This window comes from Gallinula chloropus (genome assembly GCF_964237585.1).
Source record: "Gallinula chloropus genome assembly, chromosome: 2".
Classification (NCBI taxonomy): Eukaryota; Metazoa; Chordata; class Aves; order Gruiformes; family Rallidae; genus Gallinula; species Gallinula chloropus.
This window is the reverse complement of record NC_140086.1, coordinates 67,668,663-67,689,317: the sequence shown is the minus strand read 5'-3', so window position 1 is coordinate 67,689,317 and position 20,655 is coordinate 67,668,663. Positions and strand designations below refer to the sequence as shown.

The 20,655-nt window shown below is 48.6% G+C and overlaps 1 protein-coding gene across 1 annotated transcript; it reads left to right on the top strand.

Moving 5' to 3' along the window:
• Positions 1 to 3,051: 3,051 nt before the first annotated feature.
• Positions 3,052 to 8,309, top strand: IRX1 (iroquois homeobox 1; the record flags this gene model as incomplete). Its single annotated transcript, XM_084260460.1, has 4 exons — positions 3,052 to 3,390; positions 6,198 to 7,209; positions 7,801 to 7,873; positions 8,252 to 8,309. The coding sequence occupies exons 1-4, from the start codon at positions 3,127 to 3,129 to the stop codon at positions 8,307 to 8,309; spliced, it is 1,407 nt and encodes a 468-aa protein (XP_084116586.1). The 5' UTR covers positions 3,052 to 3,126.
• Between the last annotated feature and the right edge of the window lie 12,346 nt (positions 8,310 to 20,655).

The following is a 20,655-nucleotide window of genomic DNA, read 5'->3' as shown; positions in this document are numbered from 1 at the left end:
AGGTAACCTGCACTTCAGGGTTTTTCTGTTGTGGTTTCCGACCCCCACCCCCCCTCTCTATTTCCACGCTAGGTGAGGAAAAGCAAAGTTGGCCCCGAAAAGATGCTGGGCTGATAGAAAACCCAAGCGATACTTTTTTTTTCCTAACCTTTTTTTTTTTTTTTACTTTTTTTTTTCCCCCCCTGAGCCGAACTGAGCAGGATGGGGGCGGGTGGGGGAGGGGATGACTCACATTTCTTAAGACTCCAAGTGGAAACCTTTTCTGGATACACATTCCACCCAGATCTAAAGCGCTAAGAAGATTTCGGCAGTGTCGGTGCCTTATCCCACCTTTATTTACCTGCAGCCCATGTAACGTGACACTTCCATTCGCGAAATACCGCTGCAATATCCGAGCCCCACTCAGCTTTGTTACGGCGGTTCGTTTTGTCTGAGGGTCGCTCTCCTGCTTTGAGGGTGAAATTTTGGAGCTGGGGTGTGTGTGAAAGGTCCCCCTCTCACTGTTAGAGATGGGAAAGGGAAAGCTCGGTGTTTCCAGCTGATGGGGGGAGGAAGTTTAACCAACTCTGTGACGGAGAGGTTTCCTGGAGCGCGGGGAGGGAAGGGCTGGCCGGGGTTAGAGACACCCCGCAGGGGCGATCGCAGGAGGGGAGGCATCTCCCACCGCTCCAGTCCCCGGAGGGACCCGTGGTGTCGAGCCGAAACCGCCGCTGCAAGCGGAGGGGCGCGGACCTTAGGAGCTGGGCTCGGGAAAACGAGAGACACCCTTGCTCCCCCCTCCTCCCCCCGCCTTTTCCCTCCCACCCTCCCGCCTCCGTCAAACACTTGCATCCCGAAAAGCAGCGGGCCTTTGCCTCTGCGGCCCCCTCCGTGCCGCGCCGCGCCGTCCCTTGAGGAAGAGCTCGGCGGCCCCGTCCGCCCCTTCAGCACAAAGACGGAGCTCCGCGGCGGCGGGGGCTGGGCTGGGGGCGGCCGCTCCTTGCCCCTCTGCGGGGCCGTTCCGCCAGGGGTGGCCGAGGGGGGCAGAAGTGCCCTGCCCTGCCGTGCCCTCCCCGCGCCCGGCGAAGCGGGTTGCGGGCCGGACTCGTAGGGCAGAGCGGCCCCCGGGCAGTCCTACTTGAGCTGGGAGGGTCGAGGCAAGAAATGCCCAGCCCTCGGTCTGCCGTTTCCCCATCCCCCCCGCTCTCTGTTTCCCCCAGCGGAGGGGCTGGGAGGGCCCCGGCAGCGGTAGGAAAAGGAAAGTTTGCGGTGCCAGCCGGGCGGTGCTGCCGAGGCTTTGTCAGCCCCGGCAGGGTACGGGCGAACCCCGCCACGTCGAGGAAAGCGGCAACATCGCGGGGAGGTCACCACCGTGACAACTCATCTACTTCAAGGCGGCCGAGTCCCTCGGTCCTTGGCAGAGGGTCCTTTGTCTCCCGGTACACCTTCCACCCCGCTCCAAGGGAAATAGGGGGAGAAGAAGAAAAAAAAAATCAATAAATCCCATTTCTAATAATTACTGTTAATGACAATAATGGCAGCAGCCCGATTTGGTCCTTTCGTGTAGTGTCGTGTGTCCATGTCCGTGTCGTATGCCCACCCCCCCGCCCCCCCCCCCGTCCCCTGTCCCCCGTCCCCCGTCCCTTTCCAATGCATTTCCCTTGGTACTCGCTGAAACGGGCAGATGGAAGTTTTGCGGATCGACAAGCCTCTCAGCTCCCCCCCCAGCTCGAGATTTAGGGCTGAGGGTCTTCTTCGCCCCTCGGCAGACACGCCGCCACTGTTGATCTGCGGGATTATTTATTGCTAATATTCGAGGACTGTCGCAATTCCTCTGATAATTGTCCCCGAGTGTCAATCCGTCGGCAGGGCATGAGGAGGGGAGAGGGCGGGGCGGGGGGCGAGACCGCTGGGGGGGGGGTGTCTTTTTTTTTTAAATCTTTTAAAATTTTTTCTTTATTATTTAAACTAAAGATTCTTCTCGGAAGAACTGCTAGGAGCCTTTTGACTTTCAGCAAAGTTGTGTGTGTGTATGTGTGTGTGGCGTTTGTGGGTTGCTATAGATAGACGGCATTTATTTATTTATTTGCCTCTTTTTTTTCCTCTCTCTCTTTTTTTTTCTTTCTTTTTTTTTTTTTTTTTCTGGTGGTAAATTGTTACAAGTCGCTTGCCTGCAAAGCCCCCTTTTCCTCTCACGGCCACTCTCGTTTGTTCCCGAGTCCAACGACGACAAGGGGGACTCAATGTTAAAGGTGGAAAAAAACAGTAACACAGTTGTTTTTGTTAAAAGGGGACACACTAAGGCTGCGAAACAGCAAAACCCCAATGTTGGACAGCTGTAAAATCGTGTAGACAGGTTGTCATACAGCAGTGGGGGCTTTTCTGAAAGGAGCCCATTGCTAAACATTAAATACACACACAGCACAGCACAGCAGCTGCGCGGACACACGCACACGCGCGCACACACACGCACACACACACACACACACACACACACACACGCAGGCACGGAGGAAAGTGGCCCAGGCTGGGCTGTGCACCACGTGCTGCACCGAGGGGGGCGGGAGGGGGGAGGGGGGGGTGCGCGGGGCGGCGCTTGCAGCTCAAGTGGGTGCCAATCAAAACATCAACTTCAAATTGTATCTGAAAGATCAGCCTAGGACCTAAGGGCAGACACATCAGTTGGAGCTCAATTGTTGATCAGATCACATCTAAGGGATTTAGGAGCACAGAAGAGCCGAGATTTGAGGAAAGACACCCCACTGAATCCTTCCACACTCATCCTCCTCCATACTTAGGTTGCAATATATCTCTGACAGAAAGAAATCAGAACGAAAAAAGAAAATTATCGGCTCGATTTCTGTTCTCTCGCCCTGCTTGACTCCAGTAAAGAGAGAGGGGGGAAAGGAAAAAAGGGAGAGAGAGAGACAGACAGAGAAAGAGAGAGAGATATCCAGAGAAGCCCGGGTTTGTTCCGCTCCCCTCCCCGGCTGTTCAAGCTCCCTCCTCCCCCTTTTTTTTTTTTTTTTTTTTTTTTGTATAATTCCTTCCCCCCCACCCCCTTTTTTTTTTTTTTTTTTTTTTTTTTAAATATATTTCTGCCGCTTCTGCCGCCGCCGCCGCCAGTGCCGCCGCCGTGCCCCGGAGATGTCCTTCCCCCAGCTGGGCTACCCGCAGTATCTCAGCGCCAGCCAGGCGGTGTACGGGAGCGACCGGCCTGGGGTGCTGGCCGCCGCCGCCGCAGCAGCCGCCGCAGCCGCCGCCGCCTCGGGCCGGCCCGCGGGCGCCGAGCTGGGCAGCGGTTCGGCCGCTGTCACCTCGGTGCTGGGCATGTACGCCAGCCCCTACAGCGCCCCCAACTACAGCGCCTTCCTGCCCTACACCGCCGACCTCGGCCTCTTCTCCCAAATGGTGAGTGAGCATCGCGCTGCCTCCCGCGCCCGCCCCGGGCCCGCGGAGCGCGGCCGCGACGCGCGGAGTCAGCGGGTGGGGTTGAAGGCGGGGGGGGGGTGCTGGAAGGAGGGCAGACGGGGGCGGGAGGAGGCCGAGGAGCCGACCGCGGAGGGCGGCGGGGCGGCCGCGGTGGCGGCTCCCGCCCGGCGCCGGGTCGGCCGCGGAGAGGGGAGCGTGTGTGTCGGCGGGTCTGCGAGGAAGAGAGGGGCCGGGGGGCGGCGGGCTCCGTCTGCAGGCGCAGCCCCCCATCCGCCCCGTCGCTCCCGCCGGGCAAAACTCCTCCGGAGGAGTTTTTCTCCTCGGCGGCGGAAGGGCTGAGAGCAGGGCTCCTGCCTCCGTCTCGTCGGCTTTCCCTAGCAACTCGCGTTCTGGTTTTGTTTTGGTATTTTTCTCCCTTCCCGTTGTTATCGGTGGTGGTGTTGACGGGTGATACTGTCGGTCCTGTTGTTCCAGTTGTCTTTCCAGCGCGCTCCTCTTTTCCGCCCGGTCCTTTTCTTTCCCGCCGAGCTAAAAACAGGTTCCCTCTGAAAGGCCGAAGGGCAGTGCCGGTGCCTGGTACGCCCGGGTATTTCAAGACATTTTCCTTAAAACCTTAAAAACGGCCCGTTCGGTTCCCTGAACTTTTCATACTCTGGTTGTGGCGAGTATCATAGATGGGATTCGCATCAAGCGAAGGAGGGCACCTCCATCCCGTCACAGGCATCGGAGCAGACAGGCATATTGGCGTTAAGTCTCAAACAAATCGCCGTCACCCAGATTGTTCACGGATTTTTATATGTTTTTGTTCCTTTCCTTTAGAACGTAACACTTAAAAAGTGAAGCTTTTTTTTGCTTTTTGCTTTTTTTTTTTTTTTAAACTAACTGGTTTTATCCCTGGTGCCGTTGAAACGTTATCGTTGCTAGTAATCTCCAAATTTCTCGGCGGCGGTACTCACCGGTTCCACATAATTTCTCAGTGCCTCTCTTTTCTACTCCCCCCTTTCCTCCCCCCACCTCCCCTCGAAACATAAAAGTGCGAATATTTATATCTGGGTGCACGCAAGACATAACTTGTGAGGGGGTTTAATACGTATATGTGGGCAAGTAGGTAGATACGCAGTTGAACAAGGGTCAGCATCTGCAAACAGATCATTTTGTGCTGCAAACATTTCTTGCCAAGACACTTTTAGCAGCATGCATTCTCTACTTTTTAAAATTATTATTATTATTATTATTTAACCTTGATTTTGGAAATGCGGTAAAAGTTGACACAGAGGCAATGAGTGATTTGCAAATGGCTTCTTCAAAGGAATCCCCAACCGTGATTGCACACACAAAAAAAATCATTTCTGCAAAAATAACAAAAGACAGAGGGGATAAAGGGACTGCAGAAAGCCTGCTCTGTAACACATTATAAAAAATTACATCGGGCTTCTCTTTGTGTCTAAGCGGTGTATCTGGAATTAAAATACGCGTCCCTTTTTAGCTGTTGCACAAAGTTAGATTAGTTTCTTCGCGGACATTTTTTGAGGAGGGTAATCTTTAAGGCTGACACAAATTTCATGTGAGTAATACTAAAAATGCAATAATAAAAATAAAAAGCAGGATTGCAGTAGAAGCAAGGAAAAAAAGAAAGCTGCTTTAAAGGTTAGCTACTCAGGGACAGTTCCCTTTCCTATTCGCAAAGTGTCCTGGTATTTTGCAACAGCGGTATCACCAAGACGCTGATGTTTTGAAGTAAATTCTGAAATTCCGAGTAAATCGCGAGCTAAAATATTAAGTTAATATCTAGACAATTTGCGGTAATAATGAGGCCTAATGAGGTTGCTGGAGAGATAAAATGTTATTTACCAAAACACCTGATGGGATAATTTGACTTGCTGTGTTTTACTACTGATGATAAAAAGAATATTGATTGCAAATAAATCACCGTCTCTAAACGCTTGTAAACAATTTGTGTTTGCTCTGCCCAGATCAAAGCAAAACTTATGAGATAGAGTGTCTGAATGTCCATATTCTACAACGCGTGGATGGGTTTTCATCCCAGAGTTTAGAGGTTCTTCTAAGAGTCAGAAGTTAATGTTTTATACCAGAATCTTAGCGTATTATTTGGGACGGGGGGTGAGGGGGGAGAGTTGGCTTGTGTGGGGAATCTTACATTATAAGTGTCTTCGTACCGAAGTTGTGCATTCATTCATCTCCCCAGTCTCGACTCACGCCAACTCCTTTTAAAGGCAGAACTGGGGCCAAAGACGAATGCTCTGCATCCATCTGTAATGTCCTCCAGGATATTTTGCAGATAAATACGAGGTTGTGCGCCGGCATGAGTTTGTACCTGTGGTGTAGTACCTGCTTTCTCTGCCTGATAATTTCGAGGGCACGATAAATTGTCTCGCCGAGGCGAATGCGAAGTTGCTGTATTTCCATCGTTTGTTTTGATTCGGTTTGCGGGGAAAATACGCATAATGTCTGGCAGAGCCCAGTTTAGCCCCTCTCTATTCCTTTCCCTGCAAGAAGGCGGGGGGAAGAGGGGCGGGGGGGGGGGGGGGGGGGGGGGAGGGGGGAGAGAGAGTGGGGGGGAGGTAAGGAGGAATCTTTTGGGAATACCTCTGTCTGATCTAAACGTGGAGACCCTGGAGCGGGGAGGGCCGAATTTGCCTGTGAAGACCCTTTGCACCGCTCAAAGGCGTATTCCGGCTACCGGAGTAGCCTATTCAGGTCTGTTAGAGACGCTAACGAGATAATTGATGTGCTTTTTCCTCTCTGCTTCTCTGAATGTGTTGCAGGGTTCCCAGTACGAGCTGAAAGATAATCCGGGTGTCCACCCTGCTACTTTTGCTGCCCACACTGCCCCCGGCTATTATCCCTACGGACAGTTCCAGTATGGGGACCCGGGGCGGCCCAAAAATGCCACCCGGGAGAGCACCAGCACGCTGAAGGCCTGGCTCAACGAGCACCGCAAGAACCCCTACCCCACCAAGGGCGAGAAGATCATGCTGGCCATCATCACCAAGATGACCCTCACCCAGGTCTCCACCTGGTTCGCCAATGCCCGCCGGCGGCTCAAGAAGGAGAACAAGGTGACCTGGGGTTCGAGGAGTAAGGATCAAGAAGACGCAAACCTCTTCGGGAGTGACAATGAGGGGGACCCTGAGAAGAACGAAGATGATGAGGAAATCGACCTTGAGAGCATAGACATAGATAAAATCGATGAGAATGATGGGGAGCAGAGCAATGAGGAAGAGGAGGAGAAACCCGAGCTCCTGAGACAAAGCAGCGAAGAGGAGCACTTAGAAAAGGAGAAGGATTTGGCACTGTCAGGGTCTGAAGGGCTGAAACCCAAAGACGCGCTGGCCATGGTGAAGGAGGCCTCTGACAACAGCACACGAATCATCAGTCCCGGGGGACAGAACAATTTACAGATGCCATCTCACAGCAAACCCAAGATTTGGTCTTTGGCAGAGACAGCAACCAGTCCTGACGGTGCCCTGAAATCTTCTCCCCCTCCACCCCCTCCTCCCCAGGTTAACCACACTTCACAGATCCAACACCCCGCTTTTCTCCCGAGCCATGGACTCTACACATGCCAGATCGGCAAATTCCACAACTGGACAAATGGGGCTTTCCTCACTCAGAGTTCCCTGTTAAATGTGAGGTCCTTTTTGGGAGTAAATCACCACCACGCTGCTCATCACAATCACCACCTCCAGGCCCAGCAACAACCCTCTGTATTAACAGCAACCCTGGGAGCCCTAAGCAGTGAAAAACCTTCAGAGAGGACCAGTCCCAAACACATAGGTAACGAATGCATCACGCATCCACCTCCCCCTCCACCCCCGAGACCCACACATGAACTTCTCCTGGAGGAATGGTATCAGGTTCATCCCTGGTGTAACTGATGTTTTTTAACGGAGTTACAAATAGTTTATCTTACCGTTGACATCCCCAACCCCCCACTCCCCACCCCAGCACGTTGATTGCATACATTAAGCCCATTTCATATGGGCTACTTAGTACATTCTCCACCCTATACACCCACCAAATAAGATGAGAAAGCAGGAATAGCACTGTGAAACGTACTCTCTGAGGTTTGCGTTTTCCTTCCCTCCTTCCTGAACCTCAGTTCCAAATCATTTCAGTGACAGTACAAAATGTGGCAAGAAAAGCTTGCACACTGCCTAAATATTGGAAGTAGGGGATAGTGCTGTACACCCCCCCCCCCCCCCCCGTCCCCTCCAGACATCCCCTGAACAAGACGGGGAGAGGGTTTCTTACCTGCACACTGTCCGGAATTTTGAAGTTATTTCTCTAAAATTGTTATCTTGTTTTTGTGTTGTTGTTTTTTTGGTTTTTTGTTTTCTTTTGTTTTTTCCTTCTGTCTCCTTCTAGAAAGAGAAAATGTACCAAGAACTGAATCCCCACCTCAGCCGCTAAAATCGCCCTTCCAGCCTGTCCGTGACAAGTGAGTTTGTTTGTTTGTTTTCACTGCAGGAATGTTACTTATGTGAGACAGAGTGTTTGAATAATAAAGACTAATTATAACACCTAATCATCTCCATAATAATGCATACAGACAACAAGAAACGACATAGAAGTTGCTGTAATCTTTTCAAAGTTAGGCTAAATTACAATTGTACATAGCCAGCCTGTAACTTCTCTGAAACTTAACAGACCTCAAAGATCTTGTGTTAATTACACCAGTGACAATGATTTCTGTGCAATTAACGAATACTAGGATGCTATAGCAATAGACAGGCAATAATAGGAAAGGATTTTTTTTTGTTCTTTTCCTAAAAGATTGTTACGACTTTTTTTTTCCCCCCTTCCCTTCCCCCTGCAGCTCTTTGGCTCAGCAAGAGGGAACACCGAGAATTTTAACAGCTCTCCCTTCCGCTTGATTAAATGGTTTGGTGAAAAAAATATTACAGAGACTGGTATTAAGGACAGAGAGAAAAAAAAAGAAAAAAAAGAAAAGGAAACTATATAAACGACTCCCATCAATCTCTTTTTGCAATAAGGTGGTGCAAATCCATAAAAGCGATTACACAAATCTGTAGATGGATCCCCTTCTTCACTGTACCATTTCAGATCGTGTTATTCTAATCATTCTTGGATTATTTGTTTGGTAAATGTTTCCCATGTGTTTGTGTTTTTTCTGTATATAGAGTGATTTCAGATTGTAAATAGCGCGTCAGCAAAACTTGTCTAAATCATATATTTTTGTCTAATAAACTAAATGAAATTATGAGCTCTCTTCAGGTATGTATTCTGTTGCTGAAGATCTTATACATATATTCCCAGTCTATCCAAACATTTATAAATTGCTTCCTAAAAAGTCAAGTCTTTGCCTTTGGGTAACAGAAACTTAAAATACCAAATCCAAGCTTTTAATGATTCTTGTAGCTATTTTGGAGAAAAAACAAGCCGCGAGCTTCCTTTCTCATACACATAAATTGAAGAAGCTGAGTGAAGCTGGCTCTTGACTAGTAAAATTAAAGTTATTTTTTTCAATTGTGATGAATCAGACGTTTTCTGTAGCACCCCTTTTCTGAACACAAATGGATCTGACTTCTTCTCGCGTTATAAGACACAGTCTCGAGAATGAAAGGGACAAGTTTTCTCGTAGTTCCCTAGTGTATAACTTAGCTGTCCAAACCGGTTCCTAAATTGGATGAAGAGCTTTAGCGCTTGGGTATACATCCCGACCGAAGCCGGGAGAGGAAAAAAAAAAAAAAGAAAATAGATTAGGAACTAGAATGAACAGTAACGATTTACGCTGTAAATAAATTCAGTGGAATTCTGTCTGGGAAAGATTTTTCCCTGTGAGATTAAGTACAATCTTAACAGAGGAAAAATATGGCAGTTCTTGCACTTCCCAGTGGAAAGTTCTGCGATTCCGATCGGTTGGTTAAAAAGAGACAGAGAAAGGCAATCTATCTGTTTATAAAGGCATTAATCTTCCAAAGACGGTCCGTTAAAATGTGTAATATTTTGAGTGTTTACTTCTTTTTTTCTCCTAAATGAGAACACTAAATGAGCATTGAGGTGCTAATAAGATACCAGATGGTTGTTGATGGTGGAAAATGGAAAGAAGCAGCTGGGAAAGTCATTAAGAAATAATGTGGTGACGCCCTATCCAAACTGAACCAACCTCAAACCAAGACTTGTCGGAAGCTAGATGAATTTTTCAAATAAAATATTAATTCAAGTCTTGTCAGAGATCAGAATATTGATCTTGACTTAGCCGCAAAATCATGGCAAGGAAAGAGGGACATAGGTAAACTATCTCTTTGAGATCTGGTGACCAAGCGGCGGAGGCGGTAGGCTGCTATTTTCTGGGGTTTTTCAGATGGATCAGAGACACAGATCAGACGAAGTTAAGATTTTGCGCGGGATAGCTGAGGGGTTGAGGCGTACAGTGTGCCGTATCTCTTTTCAGGGACTCTCCCTGACATCCCGCGGCTCCCGGTGTGGCACCAATGAGTTTGCGTTCTAGCTTTTAGTTCTTCTCTTTTTCCCGACTCACAGGCAGACCCGCCTTGTAGCGGTTCCAACAAAAGCGCATATTGCAGTTGTAACCAGACGGTAACAACTCAGCCTCCAGCGAGGAAAAGGGAGAGTGAGGAAGTCTTAAAAGAAAGGAAAAAAGAAAAGGAAGAAGGGATTCACGCCTGTAAAGCCTCGCAGAGCGCCAGATCAGCGCTGATGTAAACTTGACGGGAACCACTTTCTCTTTCCTGCCAGTGCAGAAGAAATAGCTGCAGCCCCTCACCGGCTGCCCCCTCGCCCACCCTTAGGCCTCAGGTTCCCCAATTCTTCGCGGGCGGCAAAGCCGCTCCCGAGCGACGGGGCGGTGCGGGGTACCACAGCCAGCGGTCCGGCCCCGACCCCCGCCGCTCCCCGCCGCCCGCCGGGCTGTCATTGGTGGGCAGTGCCCCTCCGAAACGGGAGGTGGCACGTAAAAACCACGCAGTGATGCTCTGCGAGGCGGAGCGAACGCGGCGGTGCCAAATTGGCTTTGGGAGAGGTGATTACTTTGCGGCGTGCTAACGTCAGAAGGGACTTCAGCTGTCGAGCGCGAGTGCGCGCGTGTGCCTGGGTGCGCGTGGACGCGCGCACTCCCGCTCCCTGGCCGCGGGCAGCGCCGAGCGGTTCCGAGCGGTTCCGAGCGGGGCCGAGCGGAGGGGCGCGGGCCTGGCGTTGGGCAGGCTCGCAGCGCCCTCTGTGGGCTGCGGGCGGCGCCGACCCCCTCCGCTCGGCGCGGCGGCAGCCGGAGGTGGCGGCCCGCGGCGTGCTCAGCCGGGGGTGGGAAGGGAGAGGCTGCCCGCCTTTCATTCAGCCAGAAAGCCAGCAACGTCCTCCCGAGTGTGCTTCCAGTTTTGATTATCCTCCGGAGGGTGATAATTCCCACTAGTTATCTGGTTGGCAGTTTTCCGTCTGCGGAAGCCTCAGCATCTCTGGAGCAGACTCTGCTTTCCTTTTTTTCATCTGCTTGTTTGAATTTCCCACCTTGTCCTCCCCCCTTCCCCCCAGCAACGCTAACAGTTGGGATACTCCCCCCCCCCCCCCCCCCCCGCCCCCCGGCTTCCCGCAACCATCCCGAGGGGGTTACGACGGTGGCGAATGAAACCCCGCGGGGTCAGAGCCAAGTCACTCCACCGCCTCTCCCTAACTGTGCCCCCGGAGCCATTTGTCGGGGGTGGGACGAAGCACCCGCATCCTGGCCTCTCCCCATCCGCCACCGGCTCCTTCCCGTGGGGCGGGAGGAGCACGCCCGGGGCCGCGGGTTTCCGCGCTCGGACGTAAGTGTGCTTGTGCCGCTTCCAAACTTTCTGGGCAGAGGCGCAAGCTTGTTCTTGTTAGAAAATGTAAAGCCGAAAAGTAGTAAGGCCAGCTGAGAAACGCCGAGTGAGGAGAGCTCTCGCGTGGGTGCCTGCCGAAGCGCCCGGCCGTCCCCGAGGGCTGTTGCCTTAGCCCAGCTGTCACCTGGGGGAGAGAGCGAATTTCGTTTGTTTCCCCCGCTAGCCACGCCGAGGTGGCCATTTCTCCCGGAGGAAGTTTCAGCGAGAGCTGAGGCATGCGAGCGGTCGTTCGCACCAGCGCACGGAGCCCTCGGAGGCTGCTGGTGCTCCGCGGTGTGCGGTGCCCTGCAGTGCCGGGCGGGACGCGCACCCCACCCGCTCCCCGCCGCCGGGACCCGCCGCGCCCCGCGCTGGTTTTAGGAAGGAGCAGGGGGGGCTCCATATTTCCTAGGTTTCTCTTGTCACGTGAGCTGTGCTAGGAACGATCGTTTACGTCACCCTGACAGGAAAATTATGTGTAGTTTTTCTGTCATATTTGCTATTTTCATTGAGATCCGCCCTGGCAGATGTATACCAAGCGCATACCAGAGCGAAGGGAGAATAATAAAGGAGAAGCTTAAGCTAAACGATTTGCCTTAATTGGGAATGCTTCGAGCTGATAAGAGTAAATTGGAAAGTCTCGGTTTCCTAGTGTTTTTTTCTTTCTTTCTTTTTTTTTTAGCGATGACGGTACCCGAACCCGATAAATAAAGTCATTAGGAAAATTTGCACTGAGTCGGAGAACCGAGCGCCAAGATACATTTCCGCGCTATTTAAAAAGGCAGCAGAAAACATTTTTTCATACGTGTTTGCATAATCATCCATCCTCTCCCAGTTTAAAAACAACAACAAAAAATAGGGCTCCCTGTCTTGCTTCTGTTACTATTTTCTTAGCACTAACAGAAGAATGGCAGAAATCTGCGAAGAAAGAGCACTGAAAAGTTGATACAATCTCGAGTTCAGCAAAACTCCGAAATTAACAGTTGCCAGAACGCGCTGAAAGCAAACGGCAGCGTTACGGGGATTTGGCTTTGTCACAGAGACGTAGTTATGAAACGTGCTCATTGGTATGCATGCCTCATTTTTTATTCTTTTTCTATTTTATTCTGAAAAAAAAAAGAAGTCTATTTTTAACTAAAGGGGGGAAAAAAATTGAAGCCCGGAGAAAGGGAACAAGAAAATTAGTAGGGTGCATGCGCTTCATCTGGCTCGTTCCTCTGCTTGCTATCGTTACCGGCTCCTGTCATCCCCCTTTTTTTTTTTGCCGTTTCGGTTAAGTTCTCGACGCTCCCGCTCCGAAACTCCAACAGCCCCGAAGCCGCGGAGCAGCTGCGGGCCGCAGCCGGCAGGAGCCGCGGCGGGGGCGCGCTCCGGGAGCCCCGCAGGAGCCCTCATCGCTGGGCTCGCTAGATCTCCCGGTAACTTTCATTGTGTGACCATGTTTTCCTTTCCTCCTCAACCTTTTTTTTTTTCTTTCTTTCTTTTTTTTTTTTTTTTTCCCTTTCATGGGCGCCGATCAATTATTCACAAGCACATTTATCTCCCCTGCAATATGGAGAATTCATATTCATATCTCTGTTTTAGTGGCCTGACACTGATTAATGTAATATGCACCGCGGCTCCGAGCGCAGCCCCGCTCTATGAATCATGCACTATAAAGTTTCAATCGTCCTTGTAGATGAGACTATTACAAAGAGTGCGGAGCGGCGGGGGCGGGGGAGCCGGCAGGAGAGATGGTTCTTCACCGCTGCCGGCCACCGGCCCCGTGTTAAACAGGCTCGTATGGAAATAACCCGGCGGATGATGGGGGACAATGCGGGTCCGGCATTAGTTCCGCCCGGTGGGACTTTCTCAGGCGCGGCTCTACCGCCCCGGCCAACCCCGGACGCCCACCGCCGCCCCACGCCGCTTCCCCGCCGGCTCGGTCCCGAGGAAGGGGCTTGCCGGAGCCCTGTCTCGCCCACCGCCTGCCGGAGCCCTGTCTCGCCCACCGCCCCCCTCCTCCGGCCCCTCTCGGTCAGGCAGAGCCGGGAAGCACCACACCGGGCCCCCTCGCCTCAGATGAGAGGGAAGCTGCCCGGCGCCCGCAATATCGGTGGGCACCGCGGGGCGGGGCCGGGGCCGGCCCGGTGTGTGCCTTGTCTGGCCTGCGGGGCCCAGCCTTCGCCGGGGCCCAGGCGTCGCATGCTGGGCATCTGCGCTGGGGCTGGGGAGGGAAGGAGTTACAGCAGTCTCATCACCTGGCCGGTTCTGATGTTGTTGTTGGGTTTTGGGTTCGTTTGCTTGGTTTTGGTGTGGGTTAGTTTTTTTCTATTGGGTTTTTTTTTTTTTTTTAATTCCTAAATGTCTTTAAAAGGCGAAGGTGTAGGGAGTGACTGGGGCTGATGGAGGCATGCTGGGCAGGCTGTTTGGGACACAAGCTGTGCGGGGCAGAGCTGATGTGTAGTAAGTGCTCTGCAAAAGGGAGCCTCAAAAGATGGTCCCCAGCATGCAACCTTCTTCCCCCTGACCCTGGTTCAATTCGTTGAGGAGGCCCCCTGCCATCTCTGCGACCACCCTGCACATCAGTCCTTGTACTTGGCACTTCCTGCCTCCCCACAGGCCTGTTGACAGTTTGAGGGGAGCCCCAGGCTGGCATGTGCCACCCACAGGTCCCAAAACCCAGCCATCCACCATGGGTCAGGTGGCTGTGGCCTAAACTGTCTGGGGAAGGTCCCCTCCGGGCTGGGGGAAGCAGAACATGGATGTGGAGCTGCACCATGAGGGACTGTGGCTCTCCCTCAGCCGAGAAGGATGTGAGCTCACCGCTGGCTTCATGGGGGCTGTGGCAAGGAGGGACCTGGGGCCTGATACCAGGCTTTGAGCCGCCAAGTTTTACGTTTCAGCAGTAAATCTTACCTGGGACTAACAAATCAAGTAAAACACTGGAACATGTAATAAACATGGCCTGCGTGGCATGTTTTCCAGTGAAAAGTTACATAAACGGCTCTTGGCGAGGTTGGTGTTCCCCATTGTGCGGTGCCCCCATGCAGTGCCGTTCATAGCTTGCCTGTAAAACCAGCCATGTGGACAGGAATCAATGCAAGTACCAGGAGACTGAAAACCCCATAGAAATAGGTATTCAAAATTTAAGACTTCGAAAATATGAGCTCTTAAAACTAAACAATGTACTTCTGTGAGGAATTAATTTACGTGAGACCCGTCACCCATTATTAATATTAGTTTTGGCTTCTCTTTTGTGTATGTGAAGAGAGTACATGCATGGGTGTTTGTAAAAAAAATATGGAAAAAATATACCTTTTATCTATTTTTTTACTTACTTTAATTAGCATTACAGACATCCTTCATGTCTGATAGCTAAACTTGTTTCCCAACACGTTCCTCTGGAGTCAAGCTAATGCAAAAATGCAAACGTGGGGTGCACACCGTGTCCCAGTAGTTCATCTCTTGAGAGAATAGAAAGCGCCGGTGTAAACTCTGAGCGGAATTAAAGGCGAGTTTAAAAAGTAACATTTATTTTTATTCCAGATTTATGGCTGACCCGTAGATAATTAAAGGTTTTATTTTGAGCTGTTGGCCCCACACAATACATTGTCCTTTGTTGCTGCCCAAGTAGCGCTTTCCCTGTGCTGCCTACGGTTCAAAAACAATGAAGCAATCCATTTATTTTGTTGGTCAATTGTAGCACAAAGTGAGGTGGTCAGTGTGGAAAGTTTATCACTGTCTTGTCCCTTTGGAGGAGGCAGAGCATTCACACACCCTCTGCCCCAGTACACAAATGTCAGTCTTTTTGCAGGCTGCTGTTTTCCTTTTGAAGATGCCGATGGTGTCTCTGATCCACTAATCCATTTATCCAGTTTCATGAGTGCATTGGCTGAATACGCTCACAATAGCCTTGCCCAGCTGGAAACAAGAAGTCAGTGAGTGCAGCCGGCACACCCACCAATGCCTGACACTGCTCTTGGATGAGGCTTGAGTGCTTGTCTTCCTCCCCCCCCCTCCATCCTACCCCAACCCAAAACAAAAACCCTGAAGCCCCCGACCTGCCATGATGTACCCAACACTGTGATCCCCCTCTCCCTGAGAACAGAAGTATTTTTAGCACCATCAATAGTGTGCTACAGGGCTGTATTATTTTCATGATGTTTGGCTGTTTCAATGAGGGTTGAAGCATGCTTGAGGGGGAGAAAAAGAAACCCCCAAACCCCCTCTGGGACACTGCAAGCAAGTGCACATTAAAGAAACTGGTCAGTCGCTGCCAAGGGGGAGGGGGCATGAGAGAGGCAGTGGGCTTCCATTTGTGTTGGGTGCCGTGCCATTACTTGCCAGCTTTTTACTGTGTTTTAAATGTATGTTTAATTACCAGTGTTACTGGTAATAACAGAATGTTATATGAAAATATTAAATACATTTGTGAGCTTGTGTGAAGAAGAAGTTAAAAGGTGTTTGGTGCACAGAATGCTAAAAAGATCTCACAATGAAGTGATTAACATTTTTATGAATAAAATTAATCACGCATTAACTCTGCAGCTCAATACATCTGAATGCCAAATGTTGCACAGCAGCCCTTTCCCCTAAACCCAAGAATTTTGGATGCAGTATTGACCCACATCAAACACTACTCTATTAGTAATGGCAGTGTAGTTATGAGAAGATATTTTAATAATGTACATTTACATTTGAGGCAAGCAAATAAAAGGGAGAAAATAAATCGGGGGTATTTTGTCGGGATTTGTGGGGACTGCTAGGCACATAAAATGCATTAGGAAGCAGTCAATAGGGGCAACTCTTTGGAGGAAAAAAGAAGTTTATGTGGTGCTCACGGAGGCAAACAGCAAAGTCACCGTAGTAAACAGATTCCAGTGGATTGCATTTAGCTCTCCTTGGCTCTTGTTAGCGAGCTCATTGTTCTGGGCAAAGCTTATTAGGTTTTAAGATGGGAGCTTACCATTATTAAAATTTCCACTGTGTCAGATAATAAAATGTGATCTCTTTCTCTCTCTCTTCCTCCGTGTGTGTGTGTATGCGGGCGTGCGCGCGCGCGCGCGTGTGTGTGTGTGTTTTCTAATCTCTTGCCACTGTGGTTTTGGGATTATTCCAGCAGGCTGTACAAAGGGAAGCAAAGGCATCTGAAGTGTCACTCTACAGCTGTGGCAAAGTAACAGAATTTCCATTTTGTTGATGCTCCCAGCACATGTGTGCAGCAGAAGGTGATATCAAAGGAGCCGTTCTTCCTCAGTTCTGCACATTATTTTTCACTGCTGTGGCGAATCTCTCTGAGCTCCGTGAACCAATAAAACAACGGTCCCTGTTTGAGTTGATATATTAATATTTACTGAGGATTTGCAAGGTCGGGGCTAAATGTCAGCAGATTGCTGGGGCAGTACTGTGGGGAATAATTAAACAAATCTCACAGCAGTTCAGCCTCCTAACATCTTTATTAATCTTTCTTTTTTTTTTTTTCCCCATTCCTGAAACAGTACACTGAAATACTGCTTTTTCAACCTTCGTGAAGATTTGGGAGAAGTTTAATAATAAAATCCTGGATTGGAAGTATTTGCGTTTGACAGTTTCTTGGCCCACTCGCCTGCAGATGTTAGTTAGTTGTGAAGGCTGTGATGTGTGAATTATCACCAAGCTGCTGGGATTCTCACCTGCCTCTCCATCAAATTCATCTTGACCAGTCTGCCAAACACAATAATACTGCTGCTATAAATGGAGACCCCAAATTGGCTTCATTAAGTAGTGAGTCCACTTCTCTAAGAGAAGAAACTGGAGGACCTCAATTCAGTATGCATGTCTCCCTTAACGTGATTATAGCATGCACTTTAGTACAACTTAGACAATTCTCTTTAATAAGCTTCATAATTAGTGTTGGGATGCCTCATTACAAGTCATTGCCTGTAGCAGTCCTAGGCCAAACAGCCCTTCTCAATCTGATTTATTTTATTTTATTTTTTTATCAGGCAGCAGGAGCTGTCTAGAGCTTTTTGTTTGTATAATGGGGACTTGCATTAAGCCCCCAGTGTAAAAATACCACAAGGAAATTAATTGCTTCTGTGCAGATTCACCACAGATGTGTCCTGTTATGGGGAATGGTATATTTCTGACATTGCTATACTGCAGTGTGCTGGGGAGGGGGGGGGGGGAAGTCTGGAAAGCTACAAATGCAAACATATTAGCATCCATATAGATTCCTTATGTTGTAACTGAAAACAAGGAGATTTTTAAAGTGTGTCAGAGCCTTCAACCTTTTTTTTTTTTAAATAAAGTGGATTTTTTCTTATTTTCTTTTTTTTTTTTTTTAAATACTCAAAACCCACTAATAAAATACACATGGCCACATATTCTGTTTGGTACTGGCTGATAAATGTGCTACTTAAAATAACACACACGAGGAGTGCGGTGACTCAACGCAATAAGAAGCCTGACACACAAAGCCGCCCTCAAGGTCAGCGGTTTGTTATCTATCACTGTTGGTCAGGTTGTGAATCACAGCTGCAAGTTTCAGCAAGTTAAGGGGAGGAGGAGCATTTAGAGTGCTTGCCCTGTGGAAAAGAAAAGCTGAGCTGGTGGTTTGTTAGCCGCGTCTGAACATCACCCTGCAGCTTCTGGGTAATGCCCATTCCCCTGTCACTAAAGCAAAGCTGGAAAGTGCCTTGATCCAGATACAAGCGCTTTGATTTACTTGTTAGAATGCAGGTGGAAGGGTTTAGGGTTAGCAAGTCCACCACCACAGAGCCTTGTAGCACTGCCCTCTCGTTATTTGTATCGATTTCTTTCATCTCAATCCTTGTAAACTTCGGTTTTGACTTTGGGCTGATCCCTCTGATACGGTTTGCCTGGTGACATCACTGTTGATAATCAAATATTAACAATTCACCTCACAACGGTTACAGGAATGAAGGCCCATTTGGAATAATATAATGCGGGAGCTGTGGTATTAGAAATAACTTTGCATTCTTCATGTGTGATTGTGAGTGCAAGTCCTCTGTCTATTAATTCTAGGTGCTGAAAAGTGAAAAAACCCCCCACACCAACAAAGCAACAAGCATCTCTCCTATACTCAAATTCAGGATGTTGCCTGTCTGATGACAAAACAGTAGCAGAAGTAATAAAACTCTTCTAGTAATCAACCTTACAGGTTAGATTTTCTAAGTATACACAACATGAAAAATTCATGGGCAAGTGAAATTTTTGTCTGTAGGCCCACTGAATTTACATGCAGGAAACACTTCACAGGACTTAATAAGTGTATCCAGTAAGCTTGATTTCAAGAAAATCCGTATGTTAACTGCAAGCAACAGTGAGAACATACAAGTTATGCAAACATATCGGATCTACGTTCAGTTTTAACACACTGCACTTCATAGGATCCTTTACCAATTGTTTCAGAGCAAAGGGCAAGATAAACTGCACAGAGGACTGCATGAAGTCTTGTTTTGAAAATAAGCTGGGTTTTGTGGTGGTGGTGGTTTTTTTTTTGTTTCCCCCATTCTCACCCATTAGCTTTTGGTTCTACTATGATAGTAACACTTAGATGAAATGCACACATTTTACTTTTCTTTCAGGCTATCAAAGAGCAAACAGCTCAGACTCAGCATCCCCGGGGAAGTGATTACTGTTTTTCTGTGCCTTGCAGTAGCAGTACCTGGAATAGTCTTAAAAATGGCTCTGTATAACGTAGAAGAAAGACCCTGTCCTAGAACAGGTGAAAATGTACTAGATGACACCTGCACAGAGCATAAGAAAGAAATAACTGCCTCTCTGAAACTGGTGGAGGATGGAGGTGCAAAGGTAGAGATGTGGTTTCCCTGAGTGACCTGTTTTGTTTATGGCAGAAATGAGAACCCAAGCCCGAGAATTAGGGATTTTTCTTGACAGAGACTCAGTTATCTGAGTTTTTCAAGGCTGTTTTTTGAGATTTGCAGTGACTGCAGGTGAGTGGTGGAGCCAGAACTAGTGGCATTAAACTGCATCTACAGCCTCACGATATATTCATAGAATTGTAGACTTGTAGAATGTTTCGGGTTGGAAGGGACCTCAAAGATCATCCAGTTCCAACCCCCTGCCCTGGGCAGGGACACCCTCCTCTAGACCAGGTTTCCCAAAGCCCCACCCAACCTGGCCTTGAACACTGCCAGGGAGGGGGCAGCCACAGCTTCTCTGGGCAACCTGTGCCAGGGCCTCACTAAATGCACAGGGAAGAATTTCTTCCTAATGTCTAATCTAAGTCTACCCTCTTTTAGTTTTACCCCTTGTCCTATCGCTACATTCCCTGCTAAAAAGCCCCTCTCCAGCTTTCCTGTAGGCCTCCTTCAGGTACTGGAAGGCTGCTATAAGGTCTCCCCAGAGCCTTGTCTTCTTCAGGTTGAACAAGCCCAACTCTCGCATCCTGTCTTCATTGGAGAGGTTCTCCAGCCCTCTGATCATCTTCACAACCCTCCTCTGGACTCCAGCAGATCCATGTCTTTCTTGTACTGGGGACCTCAGAGCTGGACACAGTAGTCCAGGTGGTGAGGTGTCCAGACAGTGGGGCAGAGGGGGAAAGTCACCTCCCCTGGTCATGCTTCTTTTGATAGAGCCCAGATATGGTTGGCTTTTTATTCACCACAATGTTATCAACCCCCATGATGTCACTGGAAACATTTTGACTCTCATATCTGAATTTACATACTCAGATGCATAGTTAATTACATGAGTGAAAGCAATCTGATATTTACAAATTATGCTTATTCTTGCTGGCATTTTCAGAGCAGCTTGCCCTAGAAAAGGTTGTAGTTTTAAGGAAGGACATAAGATCAGGGTTAGGTTTTGGGATGTTTAGGTTTTTGAGATTTTTAACTTAAAAAAATCAAATTACTCCATGTATTTCAATGTTTAAAAATTGATTGAGGGACCTACTCTTGAACTCCCGTGTATGTTTAGAGAAACTATATATCTTAGCTTGCAAAATTATTCAGTAATTTTGAAAAATGCTTTATAAACAGTTTTTTTTTAAATGAACAAATTTCTACAAATGCCAGACAAGTCCTACAATGAATTATATGAAAGGATAAATAATTTACAACTCCACATGCAAAACTATACACAAAAATAAGATAATTAAAAAAAATTGGAAAATTAGTTTTAAAAAATATATTAAACCTTGAAAAATACTGTTTTGTAAAGTGGGATAATGATAAACATATCCATATATGTCATTCTCATACACACAGGGAAGAGAAGTTAAAATGGATATTTCTTCATCTGAGACGGGATGTTTTAGGTTGTGTGAGGGAACAGGCATCTTACAAGGTTGGGGATTGTGAACATCAACAGTTGACAATCTGTTTGAGAATATGAATTAAATAATCCTAATACATGCCACAGAACATGAACTTTTTACTAGAAGGAGTTTTTA